Source organism: Mytilus trossulus, chromosome 4 (genome assembly GCF_036588685.1).
Source record: "Mytilus trossulus isolate FHL-02 chromosome 4, PNRI_Mtr1.1.1.hap1, whole genome shotgun sequence".
NCBI lineage: Eukaryota > Metazoa > Mollusca > Bivalvia > Mytilida > Mytilidae > Mytilus > Mytilus trossulus.
This window is the reverse complement of record NC_086376.1, coordinates 66,905,860-66,926,861: the sequence shown is the minus strand read 5'-3', so window position 1 is coordinate 66,926,861 and position 21,002 is coordinate 66,905,860. Positions and strand designations below refer to the sequence as shown.

The 21,002-nt window shown below is 30.7% G+C and overlaps 1 protein-coding gene across 1 annotated transcript in view; it reads right to left on the bottom strand.

Moving 5' to 3' along the window:
* Positions 1-3,273: 3,273 nt before the first annotated feature.
* LOC134715791 (alpha-aminoadipic semialdehyde dehydrogenase-like) overlaps positions 3,274-21,002 on the bottom strand; it is a 184,457-nt gene continuing 166,728 nt past the window's right edge. Inside the window, exons 13-20 of the mRNA XM_063578238.1 lie at positions 20,178-20,272; positions 19,604-19,688; positions 14,943-15,049; positions 11,199-11,315; positions 6,940-7,037; positions 6,079-6,152; positions 5,025-5,100; positions 3,274-3,440 (exon numbers count right to left, since the gene is read on the bottom strand). Coding sequence (XP_063434308.1) covers positions 3,386-3,440; positions 5,025-5,100; positions 6,079-6,152; positions 6,940-7,037; positions 11,199-11,315; positions 14,943-15,049; positions 19,604-19,688; positions 20,178-20,272 — 707 coding nt within the window. The 3' untranslated portion in view covers positions 3,274-3,385. The remainder of the gene's footprint in view (positions 3,441-5,024; positions 5,101-6,078; positions 6,153-6,939; positions 7,038-11,198; positions 11,316-14,942; positions 15,050-19,603; positions 19,689-20,177; positions 20,273-21,002) is intronic.

The window sequence follows — 21,002 nt, the reverse complement described above, 5'->3', positions numbered from 1 at the left end:
AAAAAATTCTTGCAGATATTTCTTGCTTACTATACTGGACAAAGAAAGATAACTCTTAATTAAAAAAAAAAATTGCTATTTCACAATATTGTGAAATTAGATATTTCTTGCCATTGCACAATACTGTGCAATTGAAAAGACTTGCTATTGCACAAAACTTACTATAATAATTTTAGATCCTGATTTGGACCAACTTGAAAACTGGGCCCATAATCAAAAATCTAAGTACATGTTTAGATTCAGCATATCAAAGAGGCCCAAGAATTTAATTTTTGTTAAAATCAAACTTAGTTAAATTTTGGACCCTTTGCACTTTAATTTAGACCAATTTTAAAACTGGACCAAAAATTAAGAATCTACATACACAGTTAGATTTGGCATATCAAAGAACCCCAATTATTCATTTTTTGATGAAATCAAACAATGTTTAATTTTGGACCTCGATTTGGGCCAACTTGAAAACTGGGCCAATAATAAAAAATCTAAGTACATTTTTAGATTCAGCATATCAAAGAACCCCAAGGTTTCATTTTTTTTTTAAATCAAACTAAGTTTAATTTTTGACCCTTTGGACCTTAATGTAGACCAATTTGAAAACGGGACCAAAAATTAAGAATCTACATACACAGTTAGATGCGGCATATTAAAGAACCCCAATTATTCAATTTTGATGAAATCAAACAAAGTTTAATTTTGGACCCTTTGGGCCCCTTTTTCCTTAACTGTTGGGACCAAAACTCCCAAAATCAATACCAACCTTCCTTTAATGGTCATAAACCTTGTTTAAATTTCATAGATTTCTATTTACTTATACTAACACTATGGTGCGAAAACCAAGAAAAATGCTTATTTGGGTCCCTTTTTGGCCCCTTATTCCTAAACTGTTGGGACCGAAACTCCCAAAATCAATACCAACCTTCCTTTTGTGGTCATAAACATTGTGTTTAAATTTCATTGATTTCTATTTACTTTAACTAAAGTTATTGTGCGAAAACCAAGAGTAATGCTTATTTGGGCCCTTTTTTGGCCCCTAATTCCTACATTGTTGAAACCAAAACTCCCAAAATCAATCCCAACCTTTCTTTTGTGGTCATAAACCTTGTGTCAAAATTTCATAGATTTCTATTAACTTAAACTTAAGTTATAGTGCGAAAACCAAGAAAATGCTTATTTGGGCCCTTTTTGGCCCCTAATTCCTAAAATGTTGGGACCAAAACTCCCAAAATCAATACCAGCCTTCCTTTTGTGGTCATAAACCTTGTGTTAAAATTTCATAGATTTCTATTCACTTTTACTAAAGTTAGAGTGCGAAAACTAAAAGTATTCGGACGACAACGACGACGACGCCAACGTGATAGCAATATACGACAAAATTTTTTTCAAAATTTGCGGTCGTATAAAAAGAGATTGTTAAGTTTACCCAGATCATATGTAAATTTCCAGAAGGGGATTTAGGAACTGGAGGCCAGGTCCCATTTTTTGGGGGAAATTTGGTTGATTATATATGGAACCCCTGAAGCATGTCCCCTCTTTGGTAGTCATTTGGGCCCTCTCATTAACATTTCTAAATCCACCACTGATTTCAAGACTTGGTCAGACTTGATTAACAACATCACCATAAAATTTATGTTGTGTTATTCCATTTAAAATAAGGTACAGACAAACTTGTAAACCAAAGATTGTATCTATGGAAAATTTGGTATAAAGTTTAACACTAATCTTTGGACGAAATTGTGGTAAGCATGGCATATTGTCCAATTGTTCTAATTATTTGGATAAATAAAACAAAACATTAGATCTTTGATTTCTATGGATAATCATGTTTTAAGAAACTAATATTCTGGTATCCCCCTTTTCTGACTTTTAGTACAAAAAAATTGTAGGGATTCCATGGAACCTGGTGTCTTGCCTATTTTTGCTGTTTATGGTTGGCTCAACAAAAATGAGGGGAAAAAAATCGATATAAATATTGCTCTCGATACTATCCTTTGATATTAAGAAGCTTCTGTCCAAGTTTGGTAAAAATCCAGGATAGTTAATGAATGGAATAAATGTTTTAAAAACTTCAGAATATACCATGTTGACTGGAAGAAAAATTAAGCCCATTTATAAGTAAAATACAGATAAACAAGTACAAAATTTTAACAAAACTTCCTTCTAGATACTAGCTTTTAATCATAAACAAGCTTCTGTCTGAGTTTGGTACAAATCCAGGATAGTGAAAGAAAGTTATTAAACTTTTAAAAACTTAAACCAGAATGTATATTTGTGGACTGCCCCCGACAAAATGACGAATATCTATGTCTCACTTTTTCCACTAAAGTCAAAGACTTGACAAAAATGATTAAGTCCAAATACCTGGCATTTTGAGAATATTTCAAAATTTCAAATTCCTGTGGACATACACACTTCTCTTATGTGTGCAAACAACCCACACAATACTAAAGCTGTAGCTTAAAACCTGATGGAGGAAATAGCTGGACAGACCATGATTTCATTTTGCAGCTTGTACCAACAAACAACTTTGTCCAAATATCTGGCATTTTAGAAACATTTCGTAAAAGAACAAAATCCTGTGGCCATTCACACCTTTATGATGCTTAGAAACGTCTTACAAAATTATAAAGTTGTAGCTCAAAATCTGTAGGAGGAGATAGTCAGGCATATGATGTACTATATCCAGACAGATGAACAGAACAGATGGACTGACAGGGGTAAATTAATATCCAAGATAACATTTTGTCATGGGGACATACTCAATGTTTAATAGTGTAAATCTATATTAACAAACAACTCGAGAAATCTTAAAGTCTTTTTAAATTATTTAATGAACCTATACCTTTGTTGTAGCAAGATAAGTAGCATGATAAGAAGACAATATTTTGATTTGTTTTATTTCAAAATACTCCAAATATTTGTGGTTGTCATTTACAATGTTGTATACATTTTTAGCAAAAATACATGAAAAAAAATTATGAAAATTCAGCATCAATCAGTCAACTGCAGTGGAGATTAATCAAAATATTATGCATTTTATAATAATATATTTCCAAAAAACTTTGATAACTTATCAAAAGCTATACAAATGACAATATACAGATATCGAAACTTTAAAATATCACAAATCTCTTTTTCACTTACTGTTTAGTACATATCTCTAACCCTGATGAGAGCAAAATGAGTACAAATGCTGATATTTTTCATTCTCTGTGATTGATTGAACAATAAATATATGTTTTCCCTTTCATCATCAGCACTATCAACATTCTCTTAAAACAACCATTCTTTCATGTCTAACAATTTCATAACAAACAAAATATCTTCAAGTGTTCTTCAAACAATATATATATCTGTATCTGTTGTCAAATATCTTGGTAAGCTAACTTCACTCAAACTTGATACCCTGAGCTAATGGCAATTCTTTACTGTAGTTTATTGTGCTGTAAATAAAAGCAAGTAAAAATTAAAAACATTTTTTTAAGATTTGACTTAATTTAACAATCAGATAAAAAATATCTAATTGCACCATAAAATATTAATTTGAGTTATTTTGTGGTAAAGAATATTGTTACTTTGTTATTTTTTGGCAGACAATCCCTTATGGTAAATTTTAATGCAAAATAGATCTGATGTTCATAGGGATTTTTTTTTTTATCTTAAGTGAATTTCTCCACTAAAACATTCACATAAATGTAGCAAATACATTCCACTTTTTAACAGTTACACAATGTATGAGTTCTCAACATGCATTGGTAAGCACTGAACAATATTTTTTTAGTTCACTTGCTTTCTGCATCACATATAAAACTGTTAATTCAGAAATTATTGTGTGCATTTATCATTGGGATAACAAGAATGTGTCCTAAGTACACAAATGCCCTATTCGCACTATCATTTTCTATGCTCAATGGACCATGAATATGGAGTAAAATCTCTAATTTGGCATTAAAATGAGAATGATCATATCATAAGGACCATGTGTACTAAGTTTCAAGTTGATTGGACTTTAACTTCATCAAAAACTACCTCCACCAAAAGCTTTAACCTACCTCGACCCAAAACTTTCACTTAACTCGACCAAAAACTTAAACCTGAAGCGGGACGGACGGACGAACAAACAGAAGGATGCACAGACAAGTAAACATAATGCCCATGAATGGAGCATTAAAAAATGACAACAATCAGTGATCAATTCTTCTACATTTCAGAAAAATCTGCATACAGATATATGTATTTTATTTAAGAATTGAATGCTTCTTTTTGTAAATTTGTTGGGGTGTAAAAGCGTTGACCGAAGTACATTTTGAATGAACGCTTTTACAACCCTATAAAGTTACAAAAAGAAGCATTCAATACTTATAATTACATTTATTAGCTAGGATCATGAAAACATATTTATCCAGTTTTATTTAATTCACCTGTGCACTTTATTGTGGGACCTCGTGTCATCATGCATGATAAATGTTATTGTCTCATGCAATTGTTTACGGAGTAACATGTGATGTGCAGTTAGCCAATCAGAATAATGTATTATAATGAAACATACATCTAATGTAATTATATCAGAATGTGAGTCTTTATATTTGGGATACTCACCCAGTTGCATTATTCAAATTAATAAAAACTTTGAAATATTTTCTTAATTTACAGTAATGTTACCAAATTCAACAGTGCAGATCACAATTTCAATGATTTAATTATTGAAGTATTAGTTCAAACAATTATTTCAAAAACTTAATTAATAACCAACAGGTAAAATTTTTATGAAGTAATGTTACAGTCGATTTCATTGAGTGTGTTGGCAATGGTAATATCTTTGGTTAATTTGCTTGCTAGTTGAAACGAGAAGTTTATATTATGTAAGGTTAAGTTACCCTCCTTTAAGAGTAGACTAAGAATATACCTTACCCAATTATGACTTCACAATTCAGCTAGCAAGCAAGCTAACCAAAGATATTACCATTGTCTACACTCTCAATGAAATCGTTTGTAAATGAATCTTCACCACTATGTTAGATACATACCAAGTCGACCTTCTCATATACTGTTTCCAAGCATCACTGCCAGATTCCCTGCCCCCTCCTGTATGCTTTTCTCCACCTATAAAATAAAGTTATGACTATTTTATTGTGCATATTATTTTGATTATTATTCATGTAAATTGATTCTTTGTTTTAATGATAATATTTTAAGGTCATATCAAATTGAAAATTAAATCTTACCACCTGACAAAATAGTGTTAGTACTTACATAATAAACAGTGTTTTAGTTACTGTTGATCATTTGTGACAATTGTCTTTTTTGGAAACCTCTAATACACTGTATACCAATTGACCAAACAGATGATAACTTTTTTAGCTACATCTGTATATTGTCATGATCAGGGTGTCAAATAAAAAGAATGAGAAAATGTGAAAAATTGATTTGCAGACTAAATTGTGGTCAGAAAAAGTGCAAACCTAAAGTCGCTTTTGACTTCCTTGGTATGTTCTTTGGTAGAGGAATAACAAGGAATCAGTCTACCAAATATATACCATCTCATTTCAATCTCCTTCCCTTGAGATCGTCTTTCAACAGGTCAGATCAAGGCAACAAATTGGAGCTTAAAGCCAAATATTTGTATTTGGACACAATGTCCATCAACATGCAATGAATCATCAAAAGTCTGAAATGTCAGCATTCTTAGTCTATGATATCCTTCTAATGAATGCAATTAAACATTGAGTAGAAGTTTTTATATTGTTTTTTTCTAATATCAAAAGTTGACTTTAAACCAATAAAAGTTATAACAAAGATAGTTTTGTTTTTTGTGTATATTTTAGAGTTAAGTATGGTGTCAATTATTATTGGACTACTATACATTTTTGTTTAGGGGCCAGCTGAAGCACGACTCCTGAGTTTCTCGCTGCATTGAAGACCCAATGAAGACTTCAGTGGTTTTCTGTCCTTTGACGGGTGGTTGTATCTTTGACACATTCCCCATTTCCATTCTCAGTTTTATAGATATAAGTATAATCTCTGTGAATATATCTAACTAAAACATTTCAAATGTTTGTTTTCTTTTAGACCAATTCTTACCGAATGCCCCGCCTATTTCTGCTCCACTGGTAGGAATGTTTACATTAACAATACCACAGTCTGAACCTTTAGGACTGAAAAATAACAATAAACTGATGAAAGACTGAAAAATAACTAGTAACTTATGAAAGACTGAATACTTGGTAAATGACAGTAATGATTAAGATTAATTGAAGCTGTTCATTTATTTATAATGCAAATTAAAAGTTAATGCTATGGACAGTAAAGGGAATTTGTATAAAAATTTACGTTCGGACGTAAAACATTTCAATGCGTATCAAACTAATTCAAATTAGTTGATGCGAATAGAATTCAAATAACCTGTGAATGCAGCATAACATGCAAAAATTTAACATTTATACATATTTTTTATCCCATAAATTCACAGTACGGTAATACAGACGACAAACATTAAAATTAAGATTGTTATTTTCCCATGCATCAGTTTTTGTAATAAATAATCCTGTTACCCAGCTTAGTTCATCCATATTCATGCATCATAAGAAAACATTTGAATAACCATTGTTATCACTATTTTACGAAATTTTTCTTTAATCTTGATGAATATGAAAATTATTGCTAGATACTAAAGGGGCATGTGGCGTTGCTAATGAAATTGACCATGTCCTCATAGGTAATATAGCAATAAACAGATTATCATTGGTCATCTCAACTCAATTGCTTTTCTCGCTTTCGCTGTACCAATAATCTATAAATAAATGATTGTCTTCCTCAAACTTTTTTTTTCTAATCCTGAACCCACTCAAAGTTTTGATACCAATAACAGAACAGGTCAAAAACATAACAGTACATTTTCATCTTAAACTTTTTCACTACATAAAATATGTAAACTTTTCTTACCCAATCCATTTGAATATATTACTAATATCTTTTGTAAATAGACTGCTGGTCAATCCTTGTTTCACTTCGTTGTTAAATTTAATTGCCTCATCCACATTCTGAAAAGTTTTAGAAATTGAAGAATGCATTTGTTATCTCTTTCATACTTGTACCATCAGAGAAATGTGTTGTTTACTTTTTAAGAAGGGGGAAGAATATACTTTATCAATCAAAACAAATTCACAACTTTAATTGACCAATGCAAATCTACAGCTTGATATATTGCATAGGTACCATTATATTTTTTTAGACTGTAGATACCCCTTTATATATCTTGGTTACTTTTGTCTTGTGGTTTCTATCTCATAGGCTTATACCTCTTATATCCTTTTATTGAATTTTTTTTTTAAATAGTTTATAGTGTAGAACCATTTAATCAATGTAATCATGTTGAATCTATGATTAAGATTTAAACTTATTTTCTTTTGAATTTTGTCTATTTTGTGGTGGTTTTTTTTACAACATATCAATGTATTACTGTCAAGTTACATGATCTAAGTGATGCAGAAGTAAACTTAATGTCATCCTTTTAAATTATCCTTCTTCTGCTGAATAAACATAAATCATTTTTTCTGTTGATAACAAATTGAACTACATGTATAAATCAACAATAACAATTCAATTCAATTTTTTTTTCAATTCAATTCAAAGTGTTATTGCCATATAAACTTTACAGTTAGTGACATATAACAACAACAACCAGATGCTCCGCAGGGCGTAGCTTTATACGACCGCAGAGGTTGAACCCTGAACGGTTGGGGCAAGTATGGACACAACATTCAAGCTGGATTCCGCTCTAAATTTGGATTGTGATTAAATAGTTGACACAGCATAGGTTTCTGACACAGAATGAATGTATTCAAATGAACTTAAAATTTTTGTTTTCTCTTAGAGCAATTCACTATGCTGTTGAATATTAATCCTCTCAAAAAAATGTTTGAAGAAATTTTCTTTTTATTTATGAAATTTCAAATGAGAAAAATTTAACCAAATTTTTTATTCACATCCCCCTTTCCCTTATTCCAAAACTAATTTCAATTAAAATATTCTAATGGAGTTTGCAACAATTACTACTCATTTAAATACACGATGTAAAAAAACTGCTTGTTATCACTGAATGGTAAAGATTATTTAAATTTATCAGTTGGTAGTAAAAAGTGAATATACATTGTATATTGTATATGACAAAGATTTAAGTTGATTCTGGACAAAGAAAGATAACTCCAATTAAAAAAAATTCTTGCAGATATTTCTTGCTTACTATACTGGACAAAGAAAGATAACTCTTAATTAAAAAAAAATTTGCTATTTCACAATATTGTGAAATTAGATATTTCTTGCCATTGCACAATACTGTGCAATTGAAAAGACCTGCTATTGCAAAATACTTAATATAATAATTTTAGATCCTGATTTGGACCAACTTGAAAACTGGGCCCATAATCAAAAATCTAAGTACATGTTTAGATTCAGCATATCAAAGAGGCCCAAGAATTTATTTTTTGTTAAAATCAAACTTAGTTTAATTTTGGACCCTTTGCACTTTAATTTAGACCAATTTTAAAACTGGACCAAAAATTAAGAATCTACATACACAGTAAGATTTGGCATATCAAAGAACCCCAATTATTCAATTTTTGATGAAATCAAACAATGTTTAATTTTACCCCGATTTGGGCCAACTTGAAAACTGGGCCAATAATCAAAAATCTAAGTACATTTTTAGATTCAGCATATCAAAGAACCCCAAGGTTTCAATTTTTGTTAAAATCAAACTAAGTTTAATTTTGGACCCTTTGGACCTTAATGTAGACCAATTTGAAAAAGGGACCAAAAATTAAGAATCTACATACACAGTTAGATTCGGCATATTAAAGAACCCCAATTATTCAATTTTGATGAAATCAAACAAAGTTTAATTTTGGACCCTTTGGGCCCCTTTTTCCTTAACTGTTGGGACCAAAACTTCCAAAATCAATACCAACCTTCCTTTTATAGTCATAAACCTTGTGTTTAAATTTCATAGATTTCTATTCACTTATACTAACGCTATGGTGCGAAAACCAAGAAAAATGCTTATTTGGGTCCCTTTTTGGCCCCTAATTCCTAAACTGTTGGGACCGAAACTCCCAAAATCAATACCAACCTTCCTTTTGTGGTCATAAACATTGTGTTTAAATTTCATTGATTTCTATTTACTTTAACTAAAGTTATTGTGCGAAAACCAAGAATAATGCTTATTTGGGCCCTTTTTTGGCCCCTAATTCCTAAACTGTTGAAAATAAAACTCCCAAAATCAATCCCAACCTTTATTTTGTGGTTATAAACCTTGTGTCAAAATTTCATAGATTTCTATTCACTTAAACTAAAGTTATAGTGCGAAAACCAAGAAAATGCTTATTTGGGCCCTTTTTGGCCCCTAATTCCTAAAATGTTGGGACCAAAACTCCCAAAATCAATACCAGCCTTCCTTTTATGGTCATAAACCTTGTGTTAAAATTTCATAGATTTCTATTCACTTTTACTAAAGTTAGAGTGCGAAAACTAAAAGTATTCGGACGACGACGACGACGACGCCAACGTGATAGCGTTATACGACGAAATTTTTTTCAAAATTTGCAGTCGTATAAAAACAAATAAAGACAATAACTAAGTAACTCAATATATATATAGAAATTCAGGTAAAAACTAAAGGGTCCCCTGTCCTCAGTTCCATTGACTTTTTTTTTTATAAAGGATACTAGTTTATTCACTTGTGTTGGTGTTGATGGGTTAAGTATATATATAAATTTGTCATTGTCAGTGAGATTAGCAAATGAATTGCTTTCTCTGTTAATGCAATTAAAATATGTTAATCTAATATTTGAATTGTGAGAGCAATTTATTAACCCTTTCACCGATTGCTGCCCAGACAGAAGCTACTCTGAGACGCTGGCTTCCCTGGCTACTTTTACTCAAGTGGGAGATCTTCATAATAAATGGCAATAAAAACTTGTTTGTAGTTATTTGTGTATTTATTTCATTCACTAACACCATGTTCACAGGTTTTTTTATGTTTTGATAAATTTTTCCTCATAAAATATTCAAATTTTCAATTTTTCGGCATTATTTAAGTGAAATTCTCAAAATTCTGCTCTTTGACCCTAAATCGTAATTTTTTAACCCAAAACGGCAAAATTTTGAAAAAATTTATGAGGCTGTACAAATTCCTCACACTGAACAATGTCCATTCCAAGTGTTTTGTACATAAAACGACATTTTGTGTCAAAAAGTATACTAGTTAGGCTTCAATTCTTCCATATTCTTTCAAAAAAAATATTCCCTCATTTATAATTCTTGTAAATTCCATAAATTTCCTCTAATTTTGACACGGTTTTCAACAAACGGAAGCGCCATGTTTACACTTTCATCTATGTATTCATCAAAGAAAGATAACTCATGTTTGCACTGTTTTGAGCTGGGAATATAAAAGATGTATTCCGATCCCAGTAAAAGGGTACTCATTGTCAGCAGTCTGAAGCCTGAATCCCAGTAAACCGGGACTCATCGGCAAAAGGGTTAAGAAATGTTTCTCATCATCTAGTACTTTGCATTTTTTACAAAAACTCTCTCCACGAGAAATTTTAAAATGCCTTCCTTTTTCAATTAATAATGAATGGTTATTTATTCTAAGTTTTATAATTATTTTTCTAAATTCAAAAGTTGAGTTTGAGAGGTAAGGTTTGATCAATAAATTTGGCTCAAGTTTTATATAAAAATTTAATTTACTCTTATTGTCAATAGATCTCGAACTTATCCATCAACAGGTTGTTGTAGTATGAGTTTATTTAGGGTTTAATATAGCTTTTAATATTTTTCAATTGTTTTAATAACAATAAATTCAAAATTAAAGCAGCTTTTTATATAAAGATTAAATGCAAATGATGTTTAACCTTGATGGAAAACTTGTAAAGATACAAATTAGTTTTCTCATTGAAATCATTTTAACAATTATTTTGTGGCCTTTTACAGCTAACTATACCATTAAGGTTTTGTTCATTGTTGAATGCAGTATAGTGAACTATAGTTGTTGACATCCATGTTATTAGGCTCATTTGCTATCATTCGATATCTTATTTCTATAAAGTGTGAGACAGATTTTAACTTTGATTTCTATATGTCAGAACAGATAGTATACAGAAACACTCATTAAACTAGTGTGGAGAATGGATACTACTTACTTTACATTTAAGAGCGTACACAATTGGAGCAAATGTTTCTTTCAGAACTACTGGTGCATCATGGGCTAGGCCAGTTACTATTGTTGGTTCAACAAAATGGCCCTCTCTCTCAATTTTCTGCAATAAAATAGTGTCTGTATTTAGTGCAAGCAATCAAACAATACAATAATATGTAAGAAAAAATGTTAGAAATAATGTTTGCAGTTACATATATATCAATATGCAATAGAAGTCTTTGTTTTGTTTTTAGGATCCCCAAGAAACTTCCTGGATAAATTTCAGGTTTAGTTGTACTGATTGCTGCTAACATAAAAAGTTGAGGCTTTCATTACGATTCTTAAACAAAACATACTCCCGTAATATTTAAAAGTTGAATAATGTATGACAGTGGCGGATCCAGAGGGGAACCCCCTCTTTTTTGGAGCATCAATGTATTTGAATGGGGATATATAGTTGGAACCCCCCTTTCTCCTGGGTTGGGAACCTCACCTTTTTGAAATGGCTATATCCGCACCTGCATGACCTGTCCAAGACTCAAATAAAAATATACATAACTGGATGTGAGTGTACATGGATAACCCTATCTGTGGAGTTATATAGACGTTTTTTTAACTTTTGTAAAATGAATGTTACCCAAAATGAAACACAGTATCCATTTGAAAATTATAAAACTTATAAACCAATAACTAGCTGATTGTCCAAGGCATTACAAAAATTTACAACTTATGTGGTCTTGAGGTAGCTTGTTCGCTTCAAGCGGGGAGGTCATGGGTTCTAGTTACCTTCGCCAAGTCAAACCAAAGAGTTTAAAATCAGAATGAAGGAGTAAGAGCTAAGATTGTTGAGCTCAGAGTCAAAATAATGAGTCTGGGTAGGGTAACATGTCTTATCTCAGACTGTTACTTTTTGAACGAACACATTAAAAATCTGGCTGTTGTTTTTTTTTAATTCTATCAGATTTATTTATCTTCTATATGAAATTTAAAATCATAAAGATAACCATTAATGGTAAACATAAGTTCTATCTTAAGCTGGGGTAATCATATTTGATGATTGGAAGGGACAAAAAGATTAAATTTAATAATGTTAAATACTTTAAGGATTATTTAGGACAAGTTTTAATGAAATTCAGTGGTTTCATACACAAAGTTTAAAACGATGACAAAAGATTGTAAGTAAATGTTCATTCGATTCATAGTGCTGTTGAGCAAATAATGCTTTATTCAAATATTATATGAAAATCATCCCATTTTATCTAACTTGGTTGACATTCTTTGTAAATAAACCATTTTAAAACAGTCATATTGTAAATACACCATCCAATGGCTTAGGATGGATTATTTCCCTTTGAATCAGTCGGTAAATAATTTTGCAATTTTGCAAAAAAGCTGACAGTTTATTTGGAAATAATCCAACTTACTAAAACAAAATGCATTAATAAACTGAACATATGATTATCCAAATAAAATCAACAACTTCCAATAATTGACAGCAACCAATTAGTTTTAATTGAACCAGTAAAAAACAAAACTATTAAGGCAATTACAAATTATTTTACATCATCCAAAGCACGTAAGAGTTATCTCTTCACTTCGTAACAGTAAGAGATAAGTTTTTGGAGATCCAGCTTCTTGACTATGGCTAGCTATTATCATCTAGCTGGAATATTAAGAATGACTTAAATATGTATAATAAAAATAATGGTACCAATTTCTTGCACCAGATGCCCATTTCGACAACTCTGGTCTCTTCAGTGATGCTTGTGACCAAAATTTTTGAAATCCAAAGCTTATATAAAAGATGAAAAGCTATAATCCAAAAGGTCCAAAAAGTATAGCCATATCCTTGAAAGGAATCAGCTTTGCATGAGGGAGATACATATGTATAACACAGTCAATATGTCATGTATGTTATATTCTGCTTTCCTGTTTCAGACAGTTAGAAAGCTTCTATCATCAAAAATACAAAATGCTGTTGAAAATGACACACCACACTTTCTTTTATAATGGCCCTAAATGATATTAAGTGATTTTATATTAGTTCTAATAGATTACAAAAACTTAAGATAGAATTTACTTGAAATAATCATGATCAGTTAGTGGGCCTGATGAGCAGGTGTTAATATCCAATAAGTTTCTTGTGGAGAATTCCTACTAAGATTGGTTTTACTGGTGTCAAAGAGACAACAACCCGACCAATGGGCAGAGAGGAGCCCAAGGGCACCAATGGGTCATCAATGCAGCAAGCAAATCCAGTATCCAAGAGGTGGTGTTCAGCTAACACTTAACAATAATATATATCTGTTCAGCAAAGTGCAAACCACACTAAAGTCTAAACTCAGAAACATAAAAATGAACCAAATTCTGAAATGTCAGAAAATTAGATTTAAATGTTCTTTTTTGGGGAATTTTCAGTTGTTTCAATCAGACAAGAAAAGTTGTATGCAAAATTTTACCAAAGTCTGCGTCAATAACCCATTTTATCATTGACCTTAGCCTCAATCAGAATGGAAAGGAACAATAAAATGCTGAACAGAAATTTTCTTACAATAAAGGGCTACAATGGGCAATGTATGTAGATTGTGTAAAATATTTTAAAGATGAAGGTTTATGTTTATTGTTTCATTTGTCTCTGGTTGAACAGATGTTATTGTTATATTATTTTCAATTATTTGAATGAACATTTTTCGCTATTGTGTTCACCAAATTTGCAAGTTTGCATCTATAAATGCTGTTTTCCTCGAAAGGAAAGGTTTCTTAACCACTAATGGTTATGCCTTAAAAGTGCTGGTGGCCTTAAGCAGCACCCAAACCTCCTTTAATAACTTGTGCCTACATTTGCATTTTATACCTAGCCCCAGGGAATAAATGTCAATAAGCTCATATTGCATCTTGACTGGAAAGAGTAAAAAGTGATGTATTCAAGTTGTTCTTAGAAATTACTATCATTATACTTAAATTTGGTTAGAGTCTATGTAAATAGTGAATAAATAACTGAGAGAACAGTCAAATTATAAAATTATAAACCAACAATTTTAAACAAATAAGAAATAATGGATTATCTCCCTTAAAATGATAAAATACATTTATCTTTAATTTTGCTAAAACTTAAAAACATATTTAAAAACAATTCTATCAATATCAACAAAATCCATTAGTCAACTTTACAGCTGATTATTTTTACAAAAGCAACTGCTTTCAAAAACTAAAAACTAACAGGTATTATTTTGTTTAAATTGTACCCATAAAATATAAAAGTGTATAAGATGATATAAATTATTGCATACCAAAACTTGGACATTTAAAGCCTATCTTTCTCTAATGAAAAAGATAAATAGTTTATGAAAATTGCAGCTAGAACACTTTAGTTGTATATAAATTAGAATAATATCACCTTCACAATTACATTTACACTGCTATACTACCTGTCCTAAAGGACGAATAAGTGTTAAATTTATTCCATTACATGTAATAAACAGATGGAGGTGTAATCACACTATTGATAAAAATTATTTTTTCTGCCATCAGTTTTGTTTGCTTTTATTTTTAAGGCCATTTCTCTCTTTTCTTTTTTTGTTTACTTATTATTCTTGATTCTTGATATTTTAGCACCAGACATTATCTATTCTTTATTTTTTTTTTTAGTATTCACAGAATCATAAAATAAAGGATCATGGAAGCAGCATGTACCACAGAATAAAAGAGACATTGTTACCTTGCCTCCACATTAAAGAGACATTGTTACCTTGCCTCCACATTCAATCTTTCCACCTTGTGCTTTAGCTTCCTCTACTGACTGGAGAAACAGATCTACACCTTGTTGACTATGCATTGGACCATAAAGGGTACCAGCTGAAAATTACATAATAAAACCTTTATATTTGACTATGCATTGGACCATAAAGGGTACCAGCTGAAAATTACATAATAAAACCTTTATATTTGACTATGCATTGGACCATAAAAGGTACCAGCTGAAAATTACATAATAAAACCTTTATATTTGACTATGCATTGGACCATAAAGGGTACCAGCTGAAAATTACATAATAAAACCTTTATATTTGACTATGCATTGGACCATAAAGGATACCAGCTGAAAATTACATAATAAAACCTTCATATTTGACTATGCATTGGACCATAAAGGATACCAGCTGAAAATTACATAATAAAACCTTTATATTTGACTATGCAGTGGACCATAAATTTCTTTGCAATGTCAATGCCTAACCCCCCCCAAATAAAAAAGTCATCATGCTGTCAGAATTCAATGTTTTGTGTCTCTATATGTCTATATATCCCTATATAATACTTAAGAAGGCTCGTAAGCTAGTTTAGAAAACAATACTGGGAAGTGTACTAATATACAATCTGGCAATAAATTAAGAACTTACAGAAATTAAAAAAAATTAAATATGTTTGAACCATGTTTAAAAATGAATTCAAAAAAAAGACAGGCAAATAATTACAAGATTTAGAAATAGCTGTCATGATTTTGAAATCGAAAGAGGGCAGTATATTGGAATTAAAGCTGAAGACAGAAAGAGAAAGCTATGTAAGAACGCAGTTGAAGGAGAACTACATTTTCTTTTAAAATGTCCTGTTCTAAAAGATACTACATCTCAACCTTTGTCTATTTCAAATTCTAAATTAAAAAAAAAATCAAGTTTATCTGATGAAATGAAATTTGTTTGGATTCTTTCTTCTGAAGATTTGTTTGTAACTTCAAACTTATCTAATTTTTTGCATTTCTTTTTTTAAGAACGAAAGAAAATCATAGAAAATATCATTGATGTTTGAAAAAAAAAAAAAAAAAAAAATATATATATATATGTTACAGTAAATAGGTGAAATTAGGAATTACATGTAATTACTAAAATTTAGGAATTACAGGTAATCCCCGAGTCACTTAGTTAATACAAGTAATTCCTGAAACGTCCCAGTTATTACCAGTAATTACTAATTTTAAAATGAATTTTTACACCTATTTACTGACTGCTAAAAAAATGTTGTATTATGGTCAGGTGATCAAAAGTTATGGTAATACTAACTAAAATATCAGTTAGTATAGTACAGTAAATTTTGAATGGTTGATTTCAATAAAAAAAATACTCGAATAAATATGAACTTTCAAATATTTGGTTAAACCCGAGCATTTTAAGTTTCAATCCAAAATGGTTCAAGTTGAGCATTATACAGATAATTTTTGACCAATTTCAGCAGACATGGACATCTGAAATGGAAAATTCTCCTAAAGCATTATGTTTTAATTTTTTAAAGAAAACTTTGAATTTTAAGAATATTTAGACTTACTACCTTATACAGATAAGATAACGTTATGTAGATTAAGAACTGAAACGAACTGTTATGTGCATTAGCTTCGAGATATAAAAAAATATATATATTTTTTTGTTGTTAAATCATTAATAAAAATGATATAGTGAAATTATAATTCACTGTTAGCAGCCAATCTGGTTATATTTTGTTAAAATAGCTGAGAAACAAGGTTGATGAGTTGTGCACTTGCGAGTGAATATTTGGACCTCATTGAATACGTATTCATGTGACCTTCAATTCAACCTCTAGCTGGAGATGAGTTATCAATGTATTAAGCTTTTAAAATTGTAAGGGTTTTGCAGAACAAATAGCCTACTTTTGCTGTTAATCGCAGGCTAAACAAAAGTGAGTAAAAAATATTAAAATTTTCCTCTAGATACTATCTTTTGACTAGTACTGTAAGAAGCTTCTGTTAAAATTGGGTAAAAATCCAGGATGGTTTATAAAACCTAATGTTTTAAAACTTTAACTGCATAGTGTATGAAATGATAAATGGGAAAAAAAACTCAAGTCCATTTATAAGTTATATACAAAAAAAAAGGATTCTTTTTACAAACTTTACTTAAGAATTGAATGCTTCTTTTTGTAACTTCATTGGGGTGTAAAAGCGTTGACCGAAGTACATTTCGTATGAAGCGGGGAATTGCTTTATACTAAAAATGTGCGCAGGGTCAACGTTTTTACAACCCTATGAAGTTACAAGAAGAAGCATTCAATGCTTATAATTACATTTCTTAGCTATAATCATGAAAACACGAATTTTATAATTGTTTTATTTAATTCACATGCGCACTTTATTGTGGGACCCTGTGTTATCATGAATGAAAAGCTTCATTGAGTGATGCAATTGTCTTATGAATAAAGCGTGGTGTGCAGTTAGCCAATCAGAATAAAGTATTGTGATGAAACATACATCTAATGTAATTATTTTTGGATATTAACTCATGATCATAAAAATTTTGATTCTGTCCATGTTTCGTAGAAATCCAGGATATTTGGAAAAAGTTATTTTGAAGTTTTAAACCACAGTGCATGATGGAGATTTTAGTTTAACATAATTATGAAAATCAATTTTAGATAGATATCATTGTCTTGCATGCATATATTTACAGAGTTTTAAAACCTATAAAACAACTATTTTCCAGTTTCAATTCACAAACACTAAAGAGTATGCACTTTTGATGTGCCTTATATTCCTACATCCTTGAGTAAGCTCCCTTAAAATCCCTATTCCTTTACTTTCTTATTTGGTATCTTGAATTATGTTTTTAATTTTATAACAAAAATATCAAGTTAGTAAATAGCTGTAAAAATGACAAAAAATATCAGTGATTACTGGTAATCACTGAAACAACTAGTAAATACATGTAATTACTAAATTGGCTAGTAATTACAGGTATTTACTGAAATGCTTAGTAATTACGTGTAATTCCTAATTTCACCTATTTACTGTAACATATATATGGGTAACAAAATCGATCAGGAGTTGTCTCCCATAGACCTAGAACTATAAAAATTATGTAATTTCTCCAGGTCACAGTTGTACCCATAATAACTATTTTTTGTCAATAACTTTGTTTATAATCAGGTTACTTAGTGTGGATGTGTATTCATGTTTGTATTTTTAATCTAAATGTACTTTAATCATTCTAATCATTATCAGTGCTTTATTTTGTAATTCATTTAAGAAATAATTCATGGGGGCTTGAATATATCGTGATTTTACCACGAGTTGGCCCTTTATGACAAATATTTTACCCTGAGCGATACCGAGTGGTAAAATATCGGCATAAAGGGACAACCCGTGGTAAAATATAGATATATTCAAGCCCCCATGAATTATTTAGATTCTAATAGGACAAGTACAGAAATTCTTTTGGATCAAAGCGGTCTAGATGGAGGCTGATATTTGCGGTTCCCATAAATAAACGCACCATTCAATTCGCGTAAAAGAATGGAACAAACTGAATAAGTGACATGCTTAAACTGTTTACAATAATGTATTTAGATAGTTTTGGATGAATTTAATGATAATTTACTCAAATGTCTTATATGTTTAAATTTTTTTTTGGCTTATATAGTTATCAAAGGTACCAGGATTATAATTTAATACGCCAGACGTATATCACATTTTAGCATCGTTTGTTTACGTTTTCTTGTTGTGATGATTATCGGTTTCACAAGTGTGTATTTTCCCGTAAAATGCTTATATTCTGACGTCGTTGTTCTATGACATCTGTTAGCTCATTCATTAAAATACATATGACGTGGGGGTACAATAGGAACAGCCCTAGCAATATATTCATATTTTACCACGGGTGTGTACTCAAAAGCGTTTGAAGGACGTCATGTTAGAATTGAGTGTATAGCTCAAATTTTGGGCACCATGATTGGTTAATAAAATTATCTTATCTTATCTTAAGACTGTGTAATCAATTGATTTTTCTTCAATAATTCATCACAAGAAATCCTCATTTCTTTAATTCTTAGCAGATTTATACTTTTGACTTGTTGATTTTTCATAATCTCAGTTCATCACTGAGCAAAATTCCATTCTGATGTTAAATGTTATACTGTTTTCTGAAATCCTATTGTGAAGTATCAACAAAGTCGAACATGCCTGATGATGTCATATATAAAGAACACATCTTTTTGCAGTTGTTACAAAAGTTTCTTTCCTTATTGTCGAAAATCATTAATGAAACTGGTTCTGACATAGAAAGTTTTCAATACAATATCTCACACAACTCTTTAGAGTAATTTTTAAAAAGCTTGGCATATTAGCATTCTTCGTATTTCACTTAATTAATGCTATCATAATGTATGAAGACAAAGCCTAATTATCCGATTGAACTAATAGATTATCAACACATCTACAGTCGTTTGACAAAAGTGAGTTCCCAATCAAAAAATGTCCTATCATTTCAACTAAAATTGTTATTTTTCAAAAAATGATTACCAAGTAACTTGATTAGCAATTTTTATAAAATAGATACCATAAGATGCAGAAATGTCTAAAGTTTCATTATTTATTTGCACTTGTCTTTGATGATAGTTGTTACTTACGCTCTAAAGGATCGCCAATTTTAATCTGAGCATATGCTTTCTTCAGTCTCTCTACAACCTCATCATGGACTTTCTCGTGGAGGATCTAGCAACAAATATGTAAACAAACTTAAAATGTAAAATACAATTTGTAATCCTTGCAATAACACAGCATGATGCATTAATATTAATGAGATTTATAACTTTGTTACTTTTTTGTTTTAAAAGATTAAATACAAAAAACTGACATTCTTTTTAAAGAATTTGTGAATAGTAATGTTTTACCAAACCCACCTTTTAAACTACTAGCTGCAAAGTGTTGGTCAATTTCTCTATTGCAGCATTTGCAGTGAACAACTGATCAAATGGCATGTGGTAAATACAAAGATGTTGTATGACATGGCATGGTGAACTCTTGAACCGGTGCAAATTTTCATATCATTAGAATTTCTAAATAACTTTCACCCATCTATTACTATATAACCACTTAAAATCATGTGAAAATCACTTTCAGCTTAGGAGTAAAATTCAAAGATATAGCAAAATATCCAGATGTCACATTAAAATCAAGTTGACAATAAGACTATTATCTTACCAGACGTCTAGTTGTGGTACATCGCTGTCCAGCTGTTCCAGCACAAGCAAATACTGCAGCTCTCACAAGCATGTCAATATCAGCATCATCATTTACTGAAATAGAAGATGTACATCATTTCTTGTGCACATACACTACCTGCATTTAAGGGAAGACATCAAAAGATAGATGTAGGATAAAAAACTTAAATCAAATAGTTTGGGGTCGGGGGTCAACATTGCTGCAAGTTTTGTTAATCTAAAATCGATTTTACATATATCCCTATTGGTCAATCATTTTTTTCCCAAATTAAGTTAAGAGGGGGAGAGTGGGGGTCAGTGAAAAAACTATGTGAATTAAGTTTTTTATCCTTCATTGAACTTTTGATGTCCTCCCTTAGCGTACTGAAATATTATTCATTGCATACTGCTGATGTATCATTTTTGCTTACGGTGCAAGCTCAGTTAGCTATAATATTAAATATTAAATACCTGGTCTGTTTTTATTTTGTATTTTTTCAATGGCTCTCCATAGTTTTTAAGTTGAGCAGTTATATCTCCAACCTAAGGCAATAGACCACTTTCGAGTTCATCTGTCACCGGAAAAAACTTGTCAATTATATGCGCCTTTATGACGTCATTTACCAGATAGAGGGGGTCGCCTGTATCCCTGCACTATTTATGTTCATCAAGCGTCTTAGTGATCGTCATTGTGCAGGATAAACTAGAAATAATTGTTGGTCTGTAGGTTCTTAATGACAATTCCCTAATGACAGCAATGCTGATTGTCAATTTTGAGAATTCAATTTGCCGAAAAATTTGTACAATATAGAATTATAGTTTTCCA